Source organism: Gymnodraco acuticeps, unplaced genomic scaffold (genome assembly GCF_902827175.1).
Source record: "Gymnodraco acuticeps unplaced genomic scaffold, fGymAcu1.1, whole genome shotgun sequence".
Lineage (NCBI taxonomy): Eukaryota > Metazoa > Chordata > Actinopteri > Perciformes > Bathydraconidae > Gymnodraco > Gymnodraco acuticeps.
In genome coordinates, this window is record NW_022990230.1 from 48558 (window position 1) to 71429 (window position 22872).

Sequence of the window (22872 nt, forward strand, 5' to 3'; positions counted from 1 at the left end):
TCCAATAAAATTAAAACCCTTTAAATAAAACTTGGGCAATGTACTTCATGCAGGAGCAACAATATATAATAACAATAATAATCGGAATCATATAATAACAATGTTTCTCAATTTAATTTAAACTATTATCAGTATTGACAATGTTATTGATGAGGAGAGGGGAGTTTAGAGTCCGTCCTGTTTTGTGTTTTTGCTCCTCAGCAGTGTCTCCCTCCTCATCGTCTTCCTCCCGGTGCCACTAAAGACACACTTCATACATATGTGCAGTCAGCGGCACCCCTTTTATTCAGTACATGCTAACACTCATATAATCATAAACACCACCCCCCCCCCCCCCCCCTCCGCCATGGTACACATGGCTTTTTTGCGCTTTTTTGATTGTATGATAACTTTATTTTCACCGTCATATTACTTTCGTGTTCCCCCTTTTCGAGAGGAGCGGAGAGGAGAACTTTAAGAGCTCAAGGTTAAAAGGGGGGGGGGGAGAAGGAGAATCTGCCACAGGATGTGTCCTGTGTAGGGGAGTAAATGGGTTTTGGTGGACTGGACAGGGGAGATTTTTGGGGTTGCAGATTAAAGATGTGGCAGGTATTGGAGGAGTTTTCCCCCAGACTGCAAGGAAAGGACTTGAGAGGTCAGAGCGGAGGTCAGGAAGGGGGTTAGAGGCTGGTCTCCAGGCTGTGAAGAGGGGTGGCGGGGCCGGAGGAGGCGGCTGATCTACTGGTGTCGATGGTGAGGTTGATGCCACTGTCGATGGCGTGTTATTCTTGTTGGGGGACGAGGGCTGGCTGGAGTACTTCCCCCTCCTCCGAGCGGAGTCATCGTCCGTGTCGTCGATGAGGGGGAGGTTGGGCGTGGAGTCTTCTATCCTAAACTCGGGGTGTGTCATGAAGTTGTGGATGGATGATCTGGAGTCTGGTTTTTCCAGGCCTTCATAGAGGGGAGCTACGGAATGCATTCACAACGCGGATCTGTTGTAAAAAAAGAAAAAGGGAGGACAAAGAAGAAAACCAATGAGAAATGATGCAATAAACACAATGGAAGGGTGGGACCCTCGGGATGAGGAGAGAGGAGGAGGAGAGAAGGGACAGAGGGGAAGGAGCGGACCTCTCAGTTGAGGATAAATAGGTAAAGAAGGAGGGAAAGTAACTTCAGTCTGTGTTCTGCTTTCACAAGATGACCACAGTTCACAAATCACTCAATTTTGGCGTGCACTAGAAAAGCCGTGAGGAAAACAATCATAAAAAATAACAAAATCATACATTTCAAGAAAAACGAATACCAAAGCAACACAAACGCTCGTTGTAAGTATACGCTTTAGTCCAATGTGCTGTATACCTAGAAACAAGCCACGTAATAAATGGAATGCTCACAGAAAACATTTAAGGAGAATGTCACATGCAAGGTTGAAGAAATCTGGTGGACGAGGTCAGTAAGAAGGAAGGAAGTGAGATCTGAGAGATCCAAATCAGGTGCTTTAAAAACTTCTGTTAGGTACCAGAGCAACGTCTGGTAAAATATCCACAGACTCTGAATGGGACACACACAGAAAGCACAGGGTGGGTAAGCATGGTCCCAAACAGGGCAATGGAGAGGCAAGCTCTGCATGAGGAGTTGCTTCAACACGAGCATTACAGTTAAACTCACAACAAACGACACGCCCAAAAAAATGAATAAAACAGTGGCATTTAGAGCGAACACAGCAGGTTAGGATATTATGACCACAGGAAGTAATAAACTCAAACAACATGCAACAAGACAACAGGAATGTGGACACCAGCACACAGACTGCTGACACAAAACATATGGAAGTGGGTGATGAAAATAATAAGGTAACTGTCAGAGGTGTGACAGCTTTCAACTCCATGCACATCTAAGTAAACACTCAAGTATAGGCCCTAACCCACTACTGTACGAGAACCTTCAGTGAGGATCAGTGTTGGGTGTAACGCGTTACAAAAGTAACGGAGTTACAGTAATATATTACTTTTTGCTGTAACGAAGTAATGTAACGCATTACTTATGAAAATGTGGGTAATATATTACCCGTTACAATGCCCAGTAACGCAGTTACAAACACATTTTAACCCGAAATTAAATGGTGTTTTGTTTTTTAAGAATATACTAACATAGCGAGACATTCGGGACATCAGACAAATTGTGCGGGTATATTAGTAAACCTGGTGTTTACCCTTCAGGCTTTGCGTCGGGATCTTCGGGGCAGTTGAATGTTATGCACCCTCTATTCAAAAAAGAGAACGGAGCGAAAAATACAAACAACAAATTGTGTCAGGTGCGCGTGACCTGCTCCGCTGCGCGTGCATCATTTCCAAAGTGCTTCCACAGCAGTGACACACATCTGTGGATAATCATTTATACGAAAATGGTTAAAGCAACCATCACTAAACGCCAGCAACACTGCATCTACTGCAGACCGTAGCAACAGGTCAGATGGGGACATCACGTTACCCTCCGTTGTGGACACTAGCTTACTCCCGCCTGACTCGCCCCCGGAGCAGCAGTCTTCGTCGCCCGAAACTACGCCGCCCCTCTGCGGCCCGCAGGTGCCAGGATACCACGGCAAAACAGAGCCTGCCCAGGTATATCTAAACAAGTACCCGCCTGTACAGTGGGGTTAGGTGGTCATTTTGCAGCTCGTGCTATACAAATAGACAAGGGCTAGAATATTCATGTGAAAATAGTGCCATATTCTGCCATGCCTGGAGAAATGTTGGGTCAAAAATAATGCATACAATAGCACAGATGCCTTCACCACGAATGGCTACAACACTATCTCATATCCCAAGCTTATCAACGAGCTGATGTTGCAGCTGAAATGTTCTCCAGGTCACAAAGTCAACCTCACATGATGATGTGATCCAGTTTTCAAGCGCAGTAAATATTCTCTTCCCAGAATATATGATGGGACCAAAGTGATATGGTTTTAATAATACTTTTGCTTTTCAATGTTTGCCATTACAAACCATGAGCTGGTTCAAATAATATTTGCCTTAATTTACAATATGTTCTCATTTCTTTTATCAGTACAGCTTTGAAGCTTTTGTGCTTTTCCTTACCATTGTCCACTTTGGACTATATGAAATATTTCAGGATTGCACTTTTAACTCACTTGAAATGTTCTCAGTTGCTTGGTTTCAAAACATAACAAATGCCATAATCTGTTCATTGGGGATCATCAATGCTATTTTTCATTGCTGTTGCCGGCCACTATTGCTCATGTAAACATACTACTGCGGCGCCCCCTGTAATCTCAGAGGCACCCTGAGTCATTTTGTTCTGGAACCGGGCCTGTACACGGCCATACTAAACAAAATACAGAGCCCATTCCGTGTCCTGTTAGTGTTTACTTCCTCTCTGCCTTCTTCTGGTGATTTATCTGACGTCCAGCGCTCTGTCTTTTAACCTCTTTTCCTTTCTCTTTCTGGATCCTCCTTAGCAACCTTCATTATAGTCCTTGACAGTGGTCTGTACTGTATTAACAATGTGTCACATGTTAAGAAGTTACAATCAGAATCGAGTATTCAACTAAGCCGTGTAATACAAGTTGTTAGTAGCCTTAAGGGCCTACACAGTTGTTATGCTAAACCACATCGCCCTTCACTGGATGTATAATGAGCTGCACTAAACCACATTTTAGCATTTAAAATAACTAGCCATTCTTTTGAGGTTATTTTGGTGAAAGTAACTCAAAAGTAACTAAAGTAGTGTAACTCATTACATTTCAGAGACAGTAATATTGTAATGTAACTTATTACTTTCAAAAGAGAGTAATAAGTAATATGTAATATATTACATTTTGGAAGTAACTTGCCCAACACTGGTGAGGATTGACAGCAGTATCTGTACTGTAAGATATTATTTGATGCTTTTATACAGGGCAATTACTCATGGCAGCTGGGATGTATACAAAAGCTAAATAAGGTGTATCACGTCATTGTGTCTGATTATTCTACATGGATAAGATCTTGTTTTTAGAAGGATGAAAAAAAAGCTTAAGCAATACAAACATATTTTTTACTACGGGAACATTTAAAACCCGTGGAAATACTGAAATGTTGAAATGTCAGTGAAATGCTTCCACTAATTGTTAAATTGAGAGAAAAAACAATAGTTACGTTATTTTTGATGAAAAAAATGCAGAAACATAATGTACGTATTTACAGATATATATTTTAGGCCGAAATGAAAAAATAACAGTTAACAGATTTCATGTTAGTCTATGCAAATGTACACAAATACTGTATGTACTGTAATATGTTAGCACTGCTGCCCTAAATATGTGGCAGAGCAGGGAATAAGGAGACAAAACAGCAAAACCAAAGAATAAGAGGAGCCTGTCGGGATGAGTGCATGTGACAGGATGTCTGACAAGTAACACTGATGGGGTGTCAGAAAAGGAGGGGGGGTGGTAAGATTTACGTCGCTGTTGCTGCAGAGGATCGATGTCGGTAACTATGGCAACATGACAGAAAACTACACCGACAGTTTGAAGCTACAAGACGGGATGAATTATTGGTGCAGCGCTGCTTTCTGGTGATTCTCAAACCATGTCCACGTTTTACATCAGTTTTTTGTCAAGTAGATTAGAGACAACACACAGTGTGTGTGTGTGTGTGTTGTGGGTGTGTGTGTGTGTGTGTGTGTGTGTGTGTGTGTGTGTGTGTGTGTGGTGTGTGTGTGTGGTGTGTGTGTGTGTGTGTGTGTGGTGTGTGTGTGTGTGTGTGTGTGTGTGTACAAACCACCAGGGCACTACAGACTATTTACAATATATTAAGCAGGCATAGTCACTGATACTGTAGATTTGAGTTGTGCCCCTAAAATGTCATTTAAAAGAAAATCTCGTTTTTTTAGAAAGTCTTGCGTAGCTTCCATTATTGTTTCCTGTCAATACAGAGTCAACTAGAGAATACATGAAATAGCACCTACAAAATTGCTTCAGCTCAATTCAGAGTGATTTGCCCCATCACTAGCAAACTCACAGATAAAACCAGACAACATGGCGACTTATACTTGAATGTTTACCCAGTCCCTTGGTGAGTTGATTGGAATAAGTTCACATTAATGTCCGTCAAGACATACACATGGAATGATTGTAGGATGGGATGGTGGATGGTGAATGAGCAGAGGGAGACAAACTCACAACCTGAAATGTCACGCCGTGGGTATCACCCTTAGTCCTGCGCTCCTAGCACTCTGAGAAACAAACACACATTCACCCAATGAGACGACAGTACACCAAAGCACGGGAGGAGATTTTAAGATGAAATTTGAACTTGAGTATGAACAGCAAAAAGACAGAAGAGAGAACGGAAATGAAATAAGCAGATAGCAAGAAGGAAAAAAAAGGAAGACAAAACCTTCAGAGATGCCAAACCCAAATGGATACTGTCATGGTCATCTATTTTAGGATAAAAAGGCAGAAATTGTGCAGAAAAAAACCCCCTTTGTTCATGACATGATGGCACCTCTGAAGCAAAGAGAGAAGAGAAGCAGACTGACAGAGATCTGACTCACGGCCAGTAGTGGAAGGAGCAGTAGCAGCAGTAGTGCTTGTAGGAGAGGAAAGGGCATTGGACAAGGGACACGTGACTAGGACTAGAAACATTGGTTACATCCTGGGTCTGGCTGGTGGTGGACGACTGGCGTCTCAGGGCCCCCCGCCCCCTGAAAGGACGTGCCACTCTTGAAGGTGTTGACCTACGTCAATCTGTGGGAGGAGAGCGGGACAGAAGAGGACAAATGGCTGCTCATAGTGACAGAGACCAAATGGCAACACAGGTTGACTGGCTGAGTGACTTTGACAGTGTCTCAAACATAACACGATGGGGGGGGGGGGGGACACAGCTAAAGGTCAGGGTGTAGCATCCCCTCAACACAATGTTGAATTTGAACAGTTAAAACAACCTTAATTACATCTTTCTTACCTCATCTTAAGATATAATGCCTTCAACCAAATACTATGGAGTTAAATGAGTTTTCAAAATCGTTTTTAGATTGTAATCCTCTATTTGGGCAGATCTAGTGAGTCAAAGTTGTGTCTAATCAATTGATAAATTCAGTGTCTCTTCAAAAACATTGTCCTAGTGTGCTCCAAAAATAATCCATGGACCTCACTGTTTTTAATAGAACTACATTGTACTGAGAAAGAAAACCTATGAAGACCACTGATAGAATATTGTGTGGATTATCCAGGGTAATTCAACTCACAAAATACGAGTCATCATAATTTGCATGTTTATAGCATACAGCCTGTATACAGATTTGAGTTGATTTGAACCTTAAGTACTGAGAAAGTGTATCTCTACTGTTCCAAAACCCTGTCTGCAGTGCACAGTATCCTGTCGCGTGGATAGCTTCACCCTGGACCAGTAGTGACACATCAGTGAAATGAAATCAAGTCCAACACACAAGCAGAACTGTCTTGTCAATCACAGTGATAACGGTGTGCAGAGGGGTCACAGAGTAGTGACTTGTCTGGTTGTATTTAACTCCTGAGGTTTGACCGTCCATCTTCCACACAGCCGGTCGCCTCAGTCCAGCGAGAGACGGCTGCGTCTTCATGTACCTAAATAAACCAGCTTGTGATACAATGACTTTAAGGCTGTTACTGACTAAGGTGAAGAACATATCACATAGTCTTCTGAGCCTCTGAGGTGGTGTCTTAAATGTTGAATTGTATGACAAAGACAGACAACAAGTTATCAGAAAGCTATGTCAGGAAATAAATCACATCTGAAATATAATTGCAAAACAAGTAGTTAACTAATGATACGACTGATTAGAGTAGAATTTCAATGATGTAAATGTTATTTCTTTCAAGCAGAATCAATCCAGTAAAGACTCTCTGTGAAGTGAAACAACGCAGGGATTGAACTTGTGTCCTCACCTGAGTCTGAATGCGGTTGAGTCCTCTGAAACCAGAGGATCTGTCCTCTCCTCAGCTCCCTCTCCGCATGGTCAATCTCGTCATTATCTTCGTTCGTGTCCTCCTCTGGTAAATCATCTTTCCGAGTTAACTGGCCTGCCCTCCGCAGGAAGCGCAACTTGCTGTTGGGGACGCTGGCTATCACCTAGCCAGGAGAAAGTCCAAAGACTGGGTTAAAAAGGGGAAAAGCATACAGTAGAGCAGGGCTATTCAATTGGCGGGCCGGCCCGCGGGTGATATTTACTGGCCCTTTGAGTATAATGTTAAAAAGTAATCTACTTTATTTATTTTTTAATGAATTTTCTTTTTAAAGATTTTTTTTTGGGCCAGAGTGCCTTTATTCCAGAGAGGGTGTTACATTGAGAGATAGAGGGGACATTACCTGAAAACTTGGGAGGGCTCGGGTTTCAAACCCACCTACTAGCTACTGTAGTGACAATCCCTGCGTGAATGATTAGATAATTTCACCTAAATGAAATGAAATGATGTTGATGGTTAAATTAGCTTCACATGTAGGCCTACTGAGTTCTGGACTTGCCAGTTAGATCTATAAAGGCCTTGGGGCTATGTTGTTTGATTGAATTAAACACAATATATGCACTCCACTATGCTGTTGTAGTATTTACTGTATCTGAAGCTCTTAATATGATTGCTCATATTTCAAGCCATCTTTTTCCCGGCCCCTTGCTTTGGATCATTTTCATCAACCAGCCCCCATTCCAAACTAATTGAATAGCCCTGCTGTAGAGATTGCATGGAAAGTGTAAATAAAGCAAAACTAGGACAAAAGCAAAGAACAACCACAGGCAGTGGTGAAGTGAAGAAAGAGAGACATAAAACAGAGGAGTTTGCATGTTACCTGTCCCCAAACAAGCTCTCCCAGCCCGAGGAAAATACACCACATCCACTTCTCCAGGTTCAGAGGCTGACAGCTGAATGGCTTCCCTCCAAACTGCACAATCACAATCTACACAAAGCAAGCGAAGAGAAAAAAGAGTTTCATCTTACTTCAACCGGTAACCAACTTTTAAAAAATAATAATGAAGTCAAATCATTTGCATCTGCGTACCTGCGCAGCAAAGGTGCCAAATACAATAGTGCAGAAGATGGGGTTCCTGAAGATACCATCGAAGACGTTCCTCTCTCCGTGGATTTTGCGGGCATTTATCTCGTTAAAGAGCTGCATCATGACGAAGGTGTTGAAGATGATGGTGTAGTGCTCAGATGGAGGAGAGTGGAGAGGAGCATTACGCCCGCTGTCAATGTCAAAGATCTTCTCACCTACAAGGGGGAGGGGATAACAAGACAATTACTATGAGGACTTTACATCTGAGCCTTTTTACGTCACATCATTAAGGTGCAGAACTCCTGTTGTATTGCAGAGCAAACTTGCAGTCCGTACCAGCAAATAGCAGCGTGAAGATGATGATGAGCTGAAAGACTCCGTGTCCCAGGATGTTCTTTGTCATGGTGCTGGAGATGAGAGGCTTGTTGCGACCGTACGGCTTCCTCTTCAGCAGAGACTCGGTGGGAGGCTCTGTGGCCAGGGCCAAGGAGGCAAAGGTGTCCATGATCAGGTTCACCCACAACATCTGCACAGCCTTCAGGGGGGAGTCCTGCGGAAATACAAGGTCAATTGCAATTAAAAAACAATGAATTCAATACTCCCAGGGGTGAGAAGTCATTCATAACCAATACTTCTGTTGGAACTCATTTACTGTCTTTACACACTCGTATTTCATTACCTCGGTTGTTTGACTAGATATTTGCTTAAGGATTGCACTCAAAAGCTTTTGGATTAAAGAGTAGACTAGTTAGGCAAGTAAAACCCAATCACGTGCCCACACAACAGAGACCAAACACTGACTTTAAGAAATATCAGCTTTGGGTTGAAGAACCTGAAAACACTGTTGCAATTTTAGTCACCTTAGATTAAAAGTGATTATTACATTACATTACATTACATTGCATTTAGCTGACGCTTTTATCCAAAGCGACTTACAATAAGTACATTCGACCAGGAAGACACAACCTTGAAGAAAACAGAATCATATAAGTACATCAGGTTTCATAGAGCCAAACATTTCAAGTGCTACTCAACTGGCTTTAGATAAGCCAGTCCTTTATTAGTATATAAGTGCTTCGTTAATAGTTCTAACGCTCGAAGTGGAGTCGAAAGAGATGAGTTTTCAGTTTGCGCCGGAAGATGTGCAAGCTATCTGCCGTCCTGATGTCAATGGGGAGCTCATTCCACCATCTTGGAGCCAGGATAGCAAACCCACGTGTTTTTGCTGATGGGAACTTGGGTCCCCCTCGCAGCGAGGGTGCAGCGAGTCGTTTGGCTGATGCAGAGCGTAGTGCACGCGCTGGGGTGTACGGTTTAACCATGTCCTGGATGTAGGAAGGGCCAGATCCATTCGCAGCATGGTAAGCAAGTACCAGTGTCTTGAAGTGGATTCTAGCAGTTACCGGAAGCCAGTGAAGGGAGCGGAGGAGCGGAGTGGTGTGGGAAAATTTAGGAAGGTTGAAGACCAGACGAGCCGCTGCATTCTGGGTGAGCTGCAGAGGTCGGATGGCACATGCAGGTAGACCAGCCAGGAGGGAGTTGCAGTAGTCTAGGCGTGAGATGACGAGAGCCTGGACCAGAACCTGAGTCGCTTTCTGTGTCAGCTGGGGACGTATCTTCCTGATGTTGTAAAGCGTGTATCTGCAGCAACGGGTTGTAGCAGCGATGTTTGCAGTGAAGGATAGTTTGTTATCTAGGGTCACACCCAGATTCCTTGCAGTCTGAGTCGGGGAAACAACTGAGGTGCCGATGTTGATCGTTAGGTCAAGAGTGGGACAATCTTTTCCCGGAAGGAAGAGCAGCTCAGTCTTGTCAAGGTTGAGCTTGAGGTGATGAGCAGACATCCACTGAGAGATGTCAGCTATACAAGCAGAGATGCGTGCGACGACCTGGATTATGCATTTATATGTAATTTGTAGGTGTGTAACGGTATCCGTATTCGTCCCGTACCGTCACGGTTCGGACGTCACGGTTCGGCACATGCAGTTACACGGCGAATACGCCTTTTTTTACGAGTGGGAAAAAAGTCTGTCACTAGGGCAGTATTACACTATATAATCCAGGGGGCGGTATTGCGCCTAAAAGCCAGCCGCCCGTAAATAACAAATGAAGAACAAGAACAAAACACAACAAAACGAACACAATACATGAAGAAGAACAGTTAGTAGCTAATATGGCGAGTTCACACAACACACAGGAGCTAGAAGACCCACCTACTTCTTTTAAATCAGGTGTGTGGGAACATTTTGGGTTCCCTGTGGACTACAACAATGATGGGGTGCGAGTTGTGAATCGGAGGAGGACGGTGTGTCGACGGTGTGTCGGCATTGTTCGACAGCGGTGCGGTATGCTAGTGGTAACACGTCAAACATGCTCAATCACATCCGAGTCAGTCTCAGTCCCCAGCGAGAGGGTTTTCTCGACGGCAGGTGACATAGTTACCGCCAACAGATCTGCCCTCACTATTGACAATGTAGACAAACTCATCTTTTTGAAGAACAACTTGAAAATAGAGTAAAGCTTGAGTACCTTTATTTAGGCATAATGGCCTCACACACTCACAAGTTAATTACACATGTTAGACATTGCTCCTAAAGGTACAGATTGTATTGTTGTTTTATATTTATCATTGTATTTATTTAATATTTTGACATCAGGAGATGTTATACAGTTCTGTATTGCCTTTTATTGATTGTGATTGAAACACTTTCTTATTATTTATTTTAACATTTTCAAGACATTCTTTTTAGTTGTACAGATTATTTAACCTTTTTGTTTGACATCAGCCAATATAAATAATATGGCCATCTGAGTGTGTGTGTGTTACTGTTTGTGGTTTGTTTTTAACTGTGTAATACAGTTAATGATTCCAAATGTTAGAGTTTCTTATTTTCATACCAAAACTTGCACGACTGTTAAAAATAAATAACAGCAAAAAAAATTATGCATTTGGGACTTTTTTTTGCTTTTCCTTGTTGTACCGAACACGTACCGAACCGTGACCCCCAAACCGAGGTACGAACCGAACCGTGACTTCTGTGAACCGTTACACCCCTAGTAATTTGTATTAATTCAAATATGACATGAAGGAAGAACCACTCAATAACCCTGAGACGCCAGACGTCCAAACACATTCTTTGTTTGTGTTTAAGTGATACCTTACACAATTTGTGTTATCTGACTGATAACACAAATATGTTCACCCTCAATTCCTGGTATACGAAATACAGCCAAATCATTGGTTGCCAATGTGTTTGAATTGTTGCCAATGGTAACCAGCCAACTGTTTGTGCCAGTGACTGCACACGCCGCTGACCTGTGTGATGCAGGCGCCGGTGAAAGCCACTATGACGGCCACGACGTTGACAGTGAGCTGGAACTGAAGGAACTTGGAGATGCTGTCGTAGACGTTGCGGCCCCACATTACTGCTTTCACGATACTGCTGAAGTTGTCATCAGTCAGAATGATATCTGACGCCTCCTTGGCCACATCTGTACCAGCGATACCCTGAGGAGAGCAGAAAAGGAGCAGTCAGAACTAGTATCTATTGCATCATACTGCATTATCAAAAACCACAGGAACATTGAAAGAGATCTTTGTAGCCACTGGAGAAAACTGGACTGAAGACACAAGTCAGCTCTAATGATGAATAATGATGATGATGCAGACTAATGAAGGCGTTGGTGTGTTGGTAGGCTCCATATCAAGGGCACCCTCCTTGATATTCTGTCATCTCTGGTGAGTTACAGGACGAGTATCAGGGCTCAGCACCTCAACAGTGTTCATAGTGGTGATCAAAATAATGCCACATATGAGGAAATGTTAGTGAGTTAGCATGTAAGAGTGGTCTATACCTTACAACTGAGACTCCTCAGATTTATCATGAATCAGATTACCAAATCAATTAAGAGTTTAAACAGTTAAAATTCACTTAAATAGTTATATTTCAAGCAAGACAGGTGGCGACAATGAAGAAGAACTTGAGCTCAGCTGAACAAGCATGAACAAAAGTACGGAAATCACTGTCTTCATTATTGAATCAAGCAGGAAATGGATGTGGAGGAGCCAAATTATTTAATTAGGGAGACAACAGAAACAGATGAAACAGTACAACAGCTGCATGACAAATACATATAAAGCTGAGAGTTACAAGAGTAAAAGACTTAGTTTGTTTGAATTTTGTTTTTTAAGTCGTTGCAGAAGTAGCAAAAACGTATTATGGTATGTATTGCAGAGGAATTGAATGAGTTCAGAAATCCACCAGGGGGAGCTCCTAATCTATACAGCTAGAGGCAGAGGGCCTGAGAGGAACCCTACAAAAGATATCTGCAGATGTTGACTGAGATCAATCTCAAAGGGCAGCAAAAGAGAAAATAGGGTTTGCTCACCATAGCGAAGCCGACATCAGCTTTCTTTAGTGCAGGTCCATCATTGGTCCCGTCTCCTGTCACAGCCACCACCTGTCTCTGGTCTCCTAAGGTACTGTCAATAATGCCTTTGAAACACACAGTGCACATACATTATAACTCAATACATTGTAACTCAATACAAATAACCCCACATGATCAACAATATTCTTAGACGAATAATTTCAGTTATTTACTGCTTCGGAGAGACAATTGTATTTAGAAAATGTTGAGATGAGTTTTATTTCTATCAACAGTAATGAATATGAAATAGTGCAACCAGTTCACCTTTGACGAGTGTGTGTTTGTCGGTTGGGGAAGATCTGGCCAGAACTCGGAGTTTAGGCCACACCTTGTCAATGCGCTCCTGCTCCACCTGGGAACGCACACACACAGAAAAATAAAAGGTCAGGTAGTTTGAGGGGAATCTTTCTTGTTCTTAGCTCAGCCTCTCTCACAGTGGTTTCTGTACCAGCGTTGAATACCCAAAGGTAAAAAGTCAGACACAGATACCACCAAGTTTGTCTGGCCACGTCAAAAGAAACAAGGTTATGTTTTGACCTGATGGCCTTCATCAGGGCTGGAAAGAAAATGGGAGTCATATCTGTTCTACATAAGAGGTTAAAAAGGTAACATGGTCATTTACTTCGAAACGTAGTGAATATTTCACCTGTTTTTAGTCATTTTGTAATCGTCAGAGTCAAAGGGACCTTAAGAATTTAATTACCAAGTGACCTTTAAAACCAATCACTTTTAACTCCTCTACACAAAAGGACATTACTTTAATTTCCTTTCATGATCTGATGGAAGCCACTAGGCTGAAACTTAGCATGTTCTTTTTGACGTGGCCAGACATTTGAGATTTGTCTGCTTTGTCGTTAAGATGTGTGTGTGATACCTCACTACAGGGGTGTCAAACTCAATTTCATCGTGGGCCACATTAGCATTCTGGTTGCACTCAAAGGGCCGGTTGTAACTTTAAGATAATATAAATATACATATATAACTATATAATATATATTAAATAATGTATATATATATATATTATATTATTGGCTCTGCATTGGATTATTATCAGTTCTGGTAATAACTTCATAAATAACTACGCCTGAAAGCAGAAGTCTAGGGCAAATAATTGAAAGCAAATATTCAACAATTACACTAATTGTATTCTTTGCAAGCTCTTGCGGGCCATGTAAAATGAGGTCGCGGGACGGTTTTGGCCCACGGGCCTTGAGTTTGACACCCCTGCCTTACTACATTCGCATATTAAACGCTGGAACTTTGTATTCTTAAGCCACACTAACTGAAATGTAAAGGGAGATTTGTCGAGTCGTAAGTAGCTACTGTACCTCTCCTTTCTCATTGCGGATCCTCCTGTTGAACTCCTTGCCATCGATGCAGATGAAGTCCTCTCCGGGGTGGATGATTCCACACTTGATGGCTATGGCCCTGGCTGTGTTTATGTTGTCTCCTGTCACCATGCGAACTGTGATGCCTGCCTGCTGGCACTTCAAGATAGCATCAGGCACCTAAAGAGGAAGACATATTTCATAGCTCTGCCATTTGGTGCTAGAAAGGCAATATAAAGTCTTTAGGGCTACATTACAGCTGCCTGCTGTATCGCAAACAGCCCAACTGTACGAGAGGATTACTAAATCACAAACAGTAAAGGTGTTTCTCTTAGACACTTTGATGAACCCCTTTCACATTCACGTAATCATTCATTGTCACTTTCACATATGGATTATAGTAGTTTTAAGAGCATATCAGCTGAAACAATACAGCTATCTTTTTTACTTAACCTCAAATAGACAACAACAAAAATTGGTTTTATTTGATCAGAATTCTGATTCCTCAGTAGTAACATAACATTAACTTTGTCAAATGTTAAATGAATATAATATATGACACATGACATATGAATGGAATCTCTCTTTTCCCTTCAAACTAATAGAGTGGAAGAAGTGACTGTATGTAGCAGATTGATCTGTGATATAACCAGCAAGCAAAAGCAGAGTATTCATTCAGAAACATCTTCTTCCTGACAAAGGTCAGTGTGGGCGAGCGCTGCACTCAAACCCACACACAGTCAAACAAACGTGTGCACATACAGTAACAGCAACTCACATCCATGTGCACGTGCACACAGGCCCGGGACTCAACCTATCTTTTCCTCCTTTGGGCATATACTGTAGCACATACACACATTAGCCATTGGAGCATTGTTGTGCTCACAATCACACACATGAAAAGGGCAACAAAAGAGTGAAGACCAAATGAATCCTCCAATGCAATGTGTAAATCTGTTGGCATAATAAACAGCCAAATCAAGCTGCTCGTAGATGTGTTAGTTTAAAGACAGCATAATAGAAAGTTAATGTATACAGTGGAGGAGGGAAGGTCTTTACTGAGCAGGAAGTTAAACAAAATAAATCTCATAATTATAATGTACGGCTCATTAACTATACATGTAGCTTCTAAGGCACAAAAGTTAGGGTTTTTGTGAAAGAAATATTATAGATTCATACAACGATAATCCCTCTCAATCATCAAGACTGTCCTCTGCTTGTATATTCTTTTTTCTGTTCATTTTGCTTCGTTCAGGACATCTCTGGGCGTCTCTCTGGGCGTCTCTCTGCCCCTGCCTCCAGCTGACCCTCCTCAGACTCTGCTCCCCTCGGGGCTCGATGCTCTCCTGGCTGACGCTGTAATCAGTGTAGCCTGAGTCGGATACTCTGGAAGCTGCACCAAATTCTCCTGTCCATCACAAATACTATGCCCATTAGCTAGCTAGACTAAACATTGCTAAACTTACCGTCTCGTGTGAGTCAAAGAAGATATGGAAAATATGAACGTTATGTTTACTAACCCCTGTGCCTTACACAATAGACACATCTTCTTGTTGTTTAAAGCTAATAACCGTTGCTCTACAGCTGCTATATGTAGTATAACAACTCAAATATATTATAAGTGGAGAAAATGTATAGTTGAGTCAGTAATGTGAATTACAAAGCAGCATTTCCCTAAAGTCTGCCTACATAGGTCATACGCTACTGGTCACAACAGACAAAATAGCTTTTTGAAGTGAGCAGGGTTGTGTTTCTGATTTAACCAATTTATGAAATAATTAATTTGGTAACTTTTTCTAGTTTTCCCATGAGTCAAGAGAGTTGATTTTTTCCAGAAATGAAAACAATATTGCTCACAAATAATCCCATAGGCTTATTATAATCAGTATTTAAATAGTGCATTTACAAAAATAACAATAAGAAGAAGCTCCATTCATCCGTTAGAAGTCAGTTTTCAATTCAGATCTCGCAGTAAATATTGTGGCAAGTGGAGCAAGTTATTAAGCTCTGCCTTCTCTGCTCTCACCAAGTCATTGTTATCAAGCTATCAAGTTCCCGTCTGCCTATCTGTCACCCCTGCTGTCTGTTTCACTCTTTTTTCTTTGGATTCCCACTGCTCTAGTTGACTGGTGATCCGAAAGAGGAGGCTTATTAAAAATACAATCTGGCCCGATGGGGGAGGCTAGTAGGTGAAACTGAAAAACAAGCCTCTCGTGTCTCGAATATGGATTTGGTTTCCCTTTCCTCCGTTCCTCCACTTACCCGTCTCCTGCAGACCGACATCTGTCTGACATGAATCTGATTTAGAATCGGTTTATCTTTCCTGGGCTACATCTTTCCCTCTTCTCTTTCTTCTCTCCCCTCTAATTTCTCTGGGGGCAAACCTATAGAGCAGCTTTTTATTAAAAATAACATCGCATTCGAAACACTAATAAACAAAAACATGTTTACCACTCTGTGTGACCTTTGTAGCAAAACGTAAATCCTCTCTTTTCCAATATTAGCCAGTCTTACTCAGAGACCTGGAAAGATGTCAAGGGAGCGAGCAGTGCGATGCTTTTCCACATCAGTTATTACAAATGTTGGATTCAAAGTTGAAGAAGAAATGAAAAGCTGCAAACTGCCAGGCTTGGTGCAATGCAAGGGAGTATATTAACACATAAGGTGTGAATAAATACATATCAGATGTTGCATCATTTGCAGACATCTGCATTATTGGAGTTCCAATCTGCAATATTCAGGTTTTTTATTGATTATTTTCATCATAAAATGGTGTATTTTATATTTATCTCCACTCATCTTACCTTATATAACACTGTAATGCAAAAAGCGCTTCTCGCTAGTTTTTATTGTTGTGTATTATAATGTTTGCTTGTTCATTTTGAGGATGATGGTCTTCTTTTTGCATTTATTTGATCTAAATCTGTTAAGATGCTTAAGGTAGGTGCGGAGAGAGTGAAGAGAAAGAGTGCAAGTCAAAGCGTACGATTCAGAGAGAGTTGGAAACAGAAAAACGTGTTGGAGGGAGGTTGGATGAGAGGTGGGGGATGGAAGAAGTTGAATAATGCAGTAGTCAGTTAGCTTCCTGCTTCCCTGTACCTGCACAGGAGCTGTCAAGTGAGGTCAGTTTCTCGCTGAACATTCTTTCCATCCCATATTCTCCCAAGGATATTACTCCTTTCCTTCAAGTGCAATTCATCAGTATAAGATTTGAATGAATTATTAATGCATCACTTATTTAAATAGTGTTTTTGTTTGCCTTCAACAGAGCAGAATATTTAAAAAGTAATTAGAAATAATCCTCTGCAAGAAAAAAGTCAAGTTTCTGTTGCAAGATTTTGATAACCCTGTCTAATCATGTCATTCACTTTCCTGCCTATCTAGCTTGTGCACACTCGGATATTGCACTCACTGCCCATAATAACTTACAATAACCATGTTTGTAGATTAAGATCAATATGAAATGTTTCAGTATGTCACCCAAACATCTCACAGCCTCCTACCTCTGGCCTGACAGGGTCCTCTATCCCAACAACACAGATGGCGGTGAGGTCATTCAGGATGCTGTTCTCATCTTCCCAGTCGGGCTCGGGGTCACTGGAGAAGTCACGGTACGCCACACAGATGGTCCTCAGGCCGTCACACGCCATGGGCTCAATCACCTTCTTCACCATCTCGTCCTTGTCCCGTGGACGGAAGACCCTCACCTCCCCTACCTCGCTCAGGATATGGCTGCATCTGTAATTAAGGTTGGCGTTAACAGTTGAGGTTGGATTCAATTCTGTTCTGTAACTTTGGAAGAATGATGTCAAAATGACCCAACATACGTAAATCATAATGGCCTATGCACTGTGAGTTTGAAAGAACAAGAAAACCTTTTGGTCTAAATGATCATCACACATTTAGACAAATATGACAACTCAAAGGAATGGTTTAGCTTTATTTCCAAGAAGCACATGAGTAGATGTTTATTGTCTTTTCATATCTGTGCTTTCAATACTAAGCTACAACCAGGTTAGCTTAGCATAAAGCAACAGCTAGCCTTGCTTTGACAAAATCCACCTACAGTACCAGGTACTCTAAAGCCAACTAATTACTGCGTTATATCTGACTTGTTTAATCCAAAAACCAAAGTGTGAAACTTCCATTCACCACTTTATGCTAGGCTAAATGAACCGGCTGCTCGATATTTAATTGAAAAATAGGAGGAGGATTATTAATATATTTATCTTCTGCTCGGCTAGGAAGCAATAAAGGCAATTCCCAAATTATTAAGGATTAAATTCACCTGCTATAATCGGAATCGGAAATCCTTTATTTGTCCCACAGCGGGAATGAATAAAGGATTTCTGGTATGTCATTAGCAAATTAACTGTGATTTGCTCCAAAGTTATTTTAGGACTTTTGGCATTTGGGACACACATGTTTTTTATATAACCCCTCGATGTATGTATGTAATGTATGTAACATATTTCCAATCCTTAGTTTAAATGCAATCTATTAAAATGTAATGTTTTTTTTTATATCAATCATGCTCAAAGGACAATGTATGCTACTTCCTTTAGTTTGTGCAGGAAGCTTAATAACTGCCTCTCATTTGTTACTGTACTGTAATCGTTGTGTTCTGTAAAATATCAGAATTGTGTGACCTTCTAGTGGAAACTCAGCCCATTCTCAATGCCTAGAGCATGTGCATGCCATTAGTATATTATGCACTCCAAATGGATTAGCTGTACACTTGGTAACAACATTGAAAAGATCATCACTTGTTGTAATACTATTACAGCATATTACTGTAGAACAAGTTTATGTGCAACTATTTATATCAGAATAATGTCATTTAAACACAAAACCAGACTCACTTTTTGAGGACGATCTCAGAGGCTCCCTTGCTGTACATGCGGAAGCTCCCATCAGGCAATTTGATGACAGTGCTCATGGACTTCCTGACAGAGTTGAAGGTGTAGACTTTGTAAAGCTTCTCCTCTGGGATCTGGTTTCTGATTGGCTGGTAATCCCGCTTCAGGTCCAAGAGAAATCCCAGCAGGCCGCACTCTGTCTTGTTGCCAACCTGCTTCGGCAGACCGCCTTCCTTATCTGGGGGCTAGAGGGAAGATTTTCGGATGTTTAATTAAAATGTAGCCAAATATTAGCTGTAATAAATATTATTTTCTACCAGTGGTTGTATTACACATATTATTATACCATTTGATGATTATAATGTATTTTATGATTGTTTTAGCCATGAGTTGTGGACTTCCATGCATATCATTATGATTGAATTCCATCAATATTTTGATGTGTTTTCTGGCAAATTCTATACTGTTTGTTCAGTGATCTATTCAATCAACGAAATTCTCTTTTCTTTTGCGCAGTGCAACCAATGTAAGGCTTGAAATAGCTGCTAGTGATAATTAAACAGCTAGCAGGTGAAGGGTTGCTATGTGTGGGAGGGCGGTAGATGAGTAAGATGGAGTCAGATGTGGATTTACTTATTTCAGGCATATGGCTCAACCCATTGCAATCTGTAATTGAATATTTCAAATTTTGACTGGTTCAGTAAACATGGCAGTATCACCATTTAAAGATGACTACATGGATTGTGTGAACAATAGATAAAGCAGCATGTGAAATGTTTTTTTAATAAACATTTTGTTCTGATCAATACTCTTCCTATCATACTGTCATCACAGAACCAAAGAGAAATCCTCAGATTGCTTGTTTTGTTTAACTCACAGTTAGAAACCCTATATCAGCATAGGATTGATTATTACATTAAGGTTTTTCAATCAAAAATGACACATTCTCTTGTTCTTTGCATTTCCTTAATATACTATCGTAGAAATCAAGGAGAATTAGGGAACAAGAGAATATGTGTCATTTTTGATTGAAAAACATGAATGTAATAATCAATCTTATGCTGATGATAAATTCATGCGTTGACTCTGTATAGCAGGAATATATTGCACAGTGGATCAGCGGAGCCATTTCTCACGAGCCGACTATAGAAGCTTTTACTGTAGGTGATGTTTGCATTATCTGTGCACGTGGCTGTTCAGGTGCTACAGCGTGTGTGTGGGTGTGTGTGTGTGTGTGCAATTTCCCTTCACACACTATGTGTGCAAGTGTGTGTGAGTGTGGTCAGCGTGTGGAAGACTCATCGTTGCCATGGTAACACTGGGCAAAACATACTTGTGAGGAGAGACTTGGGAAAAGAGAGGGTGCTCTCTCCCAACACTTCTTACTCTTTGGCTCAGATTCTCTTACAGGATTTTCACTCATCTCACTTCACACATGTCCTCCAATCTTTCTATGTCTCCCTTTTCATCTTCCCCCAGTCCCATATTTATTAGTATTTCTCGCACTTCACTCCATTTTGTACTGCAATTTGTCAAGTAACACAGAAGTAATGAAGAATTTATAAAGAACTCTTCGTTTTGTTTTTAGATGTTCTCTATTTCTGCTAATGGGAAAAAACTAATAGCAATGTGTTAACCTCCTCCAGAAACCAGTCACGGCTAGAACTTGTGCTTGAAAATGAAAATAGTTCATAAAGGTTATTTTCTGTTAAAACTGTTTGATGAATTCGTTTTTTCCAGCCTAAAAGGAAAAGAACACACATTTTGCAACATTAATCAAATGAATAGACATGACATAACTGAATAGACATGAATCAAATGAATTGACATGACATAACTGAATAGACATGAATCAAATGAATTGTAAAAGTGAACAACAGCTAATAAGGGTGATTGTTCATCAGTATTTTAGAACAAAGTCCTTTATGTTCATTCGGATCCCTACTAGCCGGACGGAGCTGAAACCTAGTCTCTCTGAGGTTGTGCTATATAGTGACTACAGTACGCAGCTATGCTCAGAGCTAAAGAACAGCATGTCAGGTACTCATTCCTTCTCTAACACATACACACACCTACACGTACACACCTACGCAGAATGTCTAAAGCACTTTGAACATAATGCGTCTGACTTGCTGCTAAGCAAGCACCTTCAGTCTGTGCTATTTGCCCCAAAATAGATTGACTGCAGTTCCTTCTGTTCTGCCTCTCAACAAGCCTCCAACCAAGATTAGATTTAAAAGAATAGCTTGACATTTTCAAGGTTTTTCATTTGACTTTCTTCCTTTTTTTATTCACGTGGCACTTGGGAAAAGTATTGAGAAAATGATGTATTGACAGTGTAGTTAATAACATGAATTACCTCATGGATTTTTGTGTATTCTCACACTTTCCATTGAATGGACACTCTTGTCCAGCTGCTAACAAGTTTTGATAGAGAATGTTAATAAAATGTTTATGTGCCTGGCAAAGATTTCAATATAATTCATTTCAATAAGAAATTGTAACCTACAGTAACTGCAATCTATTAATTGAACCGAGGGTCAAAAGAAAGTGTCTTACACGATAATGTTAAGGTTGTAAAATCCTTTGAGGCACATTTGTTTTGTAGCTAATAAGATAAACAATGTCAAGGTTTCACTTTTCTGTGTTTCTTAAGTTACATTTTTTTGTAAATTGAAGCCAATATGTTTGAAGGACTCTGAGCATCTGTGAAGATTTGACTGAATATCACTAACTTCATCTCCCTAGTAAGTGATATGTCTGCTTTCAATGTTTACTCAAGCAGCTCAATATATTGAAACAACATTTTCTTTGGAGACGAGAAACATCGATCCATTCGGGCTCAGGCACATTATACATGTGCCTTTAACTACAGCTGATGTGAGCCAGAGGTTAAACAGAAGAGGGTTAGAGAGGAAAGTCATCTAAAATCTCATTAATCATTAAAACACAATCAGTGCACTGTCCCTTGTTCACCTGGTAATTAGACATATCTGGGTAATGTCCAGCTGTGTGTCTCACATACAGACAAGAGTATAAATACTTTATACCCAGTTTGCGGTAAATAACGGAATGAATGCCTTTTCCTAATGACCACTGATTACATCAGGAAAACACTGCCTGTCATTGGCTGATGAGGGGATGAAACAAATGTTGTCATCTGCACTGTCCACTAAGTGTTTGGAGAATAGGCTCCCAGCAACAGGAAAACATCAAACTAAATGACTGAATAACCAGCTGAAAACCATGCAGGCTGTAGGTCAGTTTGAAATGATTATGTAAGCATGAAGTTGGGGTATATAAGAGGTGTTGGCCTTATATTGCATATTAAAAGATGCTCGTTTGGCATCATGTTTTCACTTTGTATGATTTTTTCTTCCTTACTTTGATTACTTTTATTCTTTACTCTGATGATGATAAGTGTCCGTTTAGATAGCAAACTCACTTACATGCAAAACACATTGTATTGGAACAATGCATGAAATAAGAATAATTTGCCTTGAAGTCATAACTTTTCACTTTAAGGAGCGTAATCTGTTCAAGGGGTCCTCAGTAATTCCACTTGTTTATTATAAGTTCTCGACTCATTGTTGCTGGCAGAAGGAAATAAATAAATGGCCGACATAACGCTGCCCTTAATGCTCTGAAATTCCACAAAGGTATAGCCTGACGTGAGTTCCTACGCACAAAAGCAGTGTCTGGCATGGGATGCCTAACGTTGGCATAACGGAGCTATGTTTGGCACTTCCCGGCCTGGACGTGGCGGAGGACCAGCTGCCCTCTCTCTGGTCCTTGGGTGCTCCCGCAGGCAAGGACATATGCCAAGGGGAGAGCTGGCAACTTTACTTCCTCTTCCACCTGGGGCTCTCCTTAATCCATCCCTCCTGTTCCTGTTCCTTCCCCTGATCTTCCATTTTCTTGTTCTTCTCTTCACACTCAACCCCACCCTTTTACTACTCAGTGTTCATCCTTCTGTCCCTATACTTTATATCTTGTATTCCCTTCTCTCATCCCCTTAAATCCTTACCATTCTTCCTCTTTATGGATGACTTACCCCTTTTCCGTACTACCAGTCTCTACAGTATCCTACAAGGCGGACCCCCCCCCCCACGCCTCCACCTTCCTCCTCGATCCCTCTTGTATGTAGGAGTGGGTGATATTCTAGCTCTCCACATGACTGTACCAGCCAACTGGGCTAAGGCCTGGAAGCATGCTGCAGGGCAGCAATACAGCCCTGTAGTC

At 41.1% G+C, this 22872-nt stretch overlaps 1 protein-coding gene across 1 annotated transcript in view; it reads right to left on the bottom strand.

Moving 5' to 3' along the window:
- Window positions 1–515: 515 nt before the first annotated feature.
- atp2b2 (ATPase plasma membrane Ca2+ transporting 2) overlaps window positions 516–22872 on the bottom strand; it is a 71994-nt gene continuing 49637 nt past the window's right edge. Inside the window, 14 exon segments of the mRNA XM_034218903.1 lie at window positions 516–760; window positions 763–940; window positions 942–971; window positions 6908–6937; window positions 6939–7091; window positions 7806–7913; window positions 8016–8227; window positions 8349–8562; window positions 11329–11520; window positions 12402–12508; window positions 12708–12795; window positions 13772–13951; window positions 17275–17509; window positions 18634–18875. Coding sequence (XP_034074794.1) covers window positions 660–760; window positions 763–940; window positions 942–971; window positions 6908–6937; window positions 6939–7091; window positions 7806–7913; window positions 8016–8227; window positions 8349–8562; window positions 11329–11520; window positions 12402–12508; window positions 12708–12795; window positions 13772–13951; window positions 17275–17509; window positions 18634–18875 — 2070 coding nt within the window. The 3' untranslated portion in view covers window positions 516–659.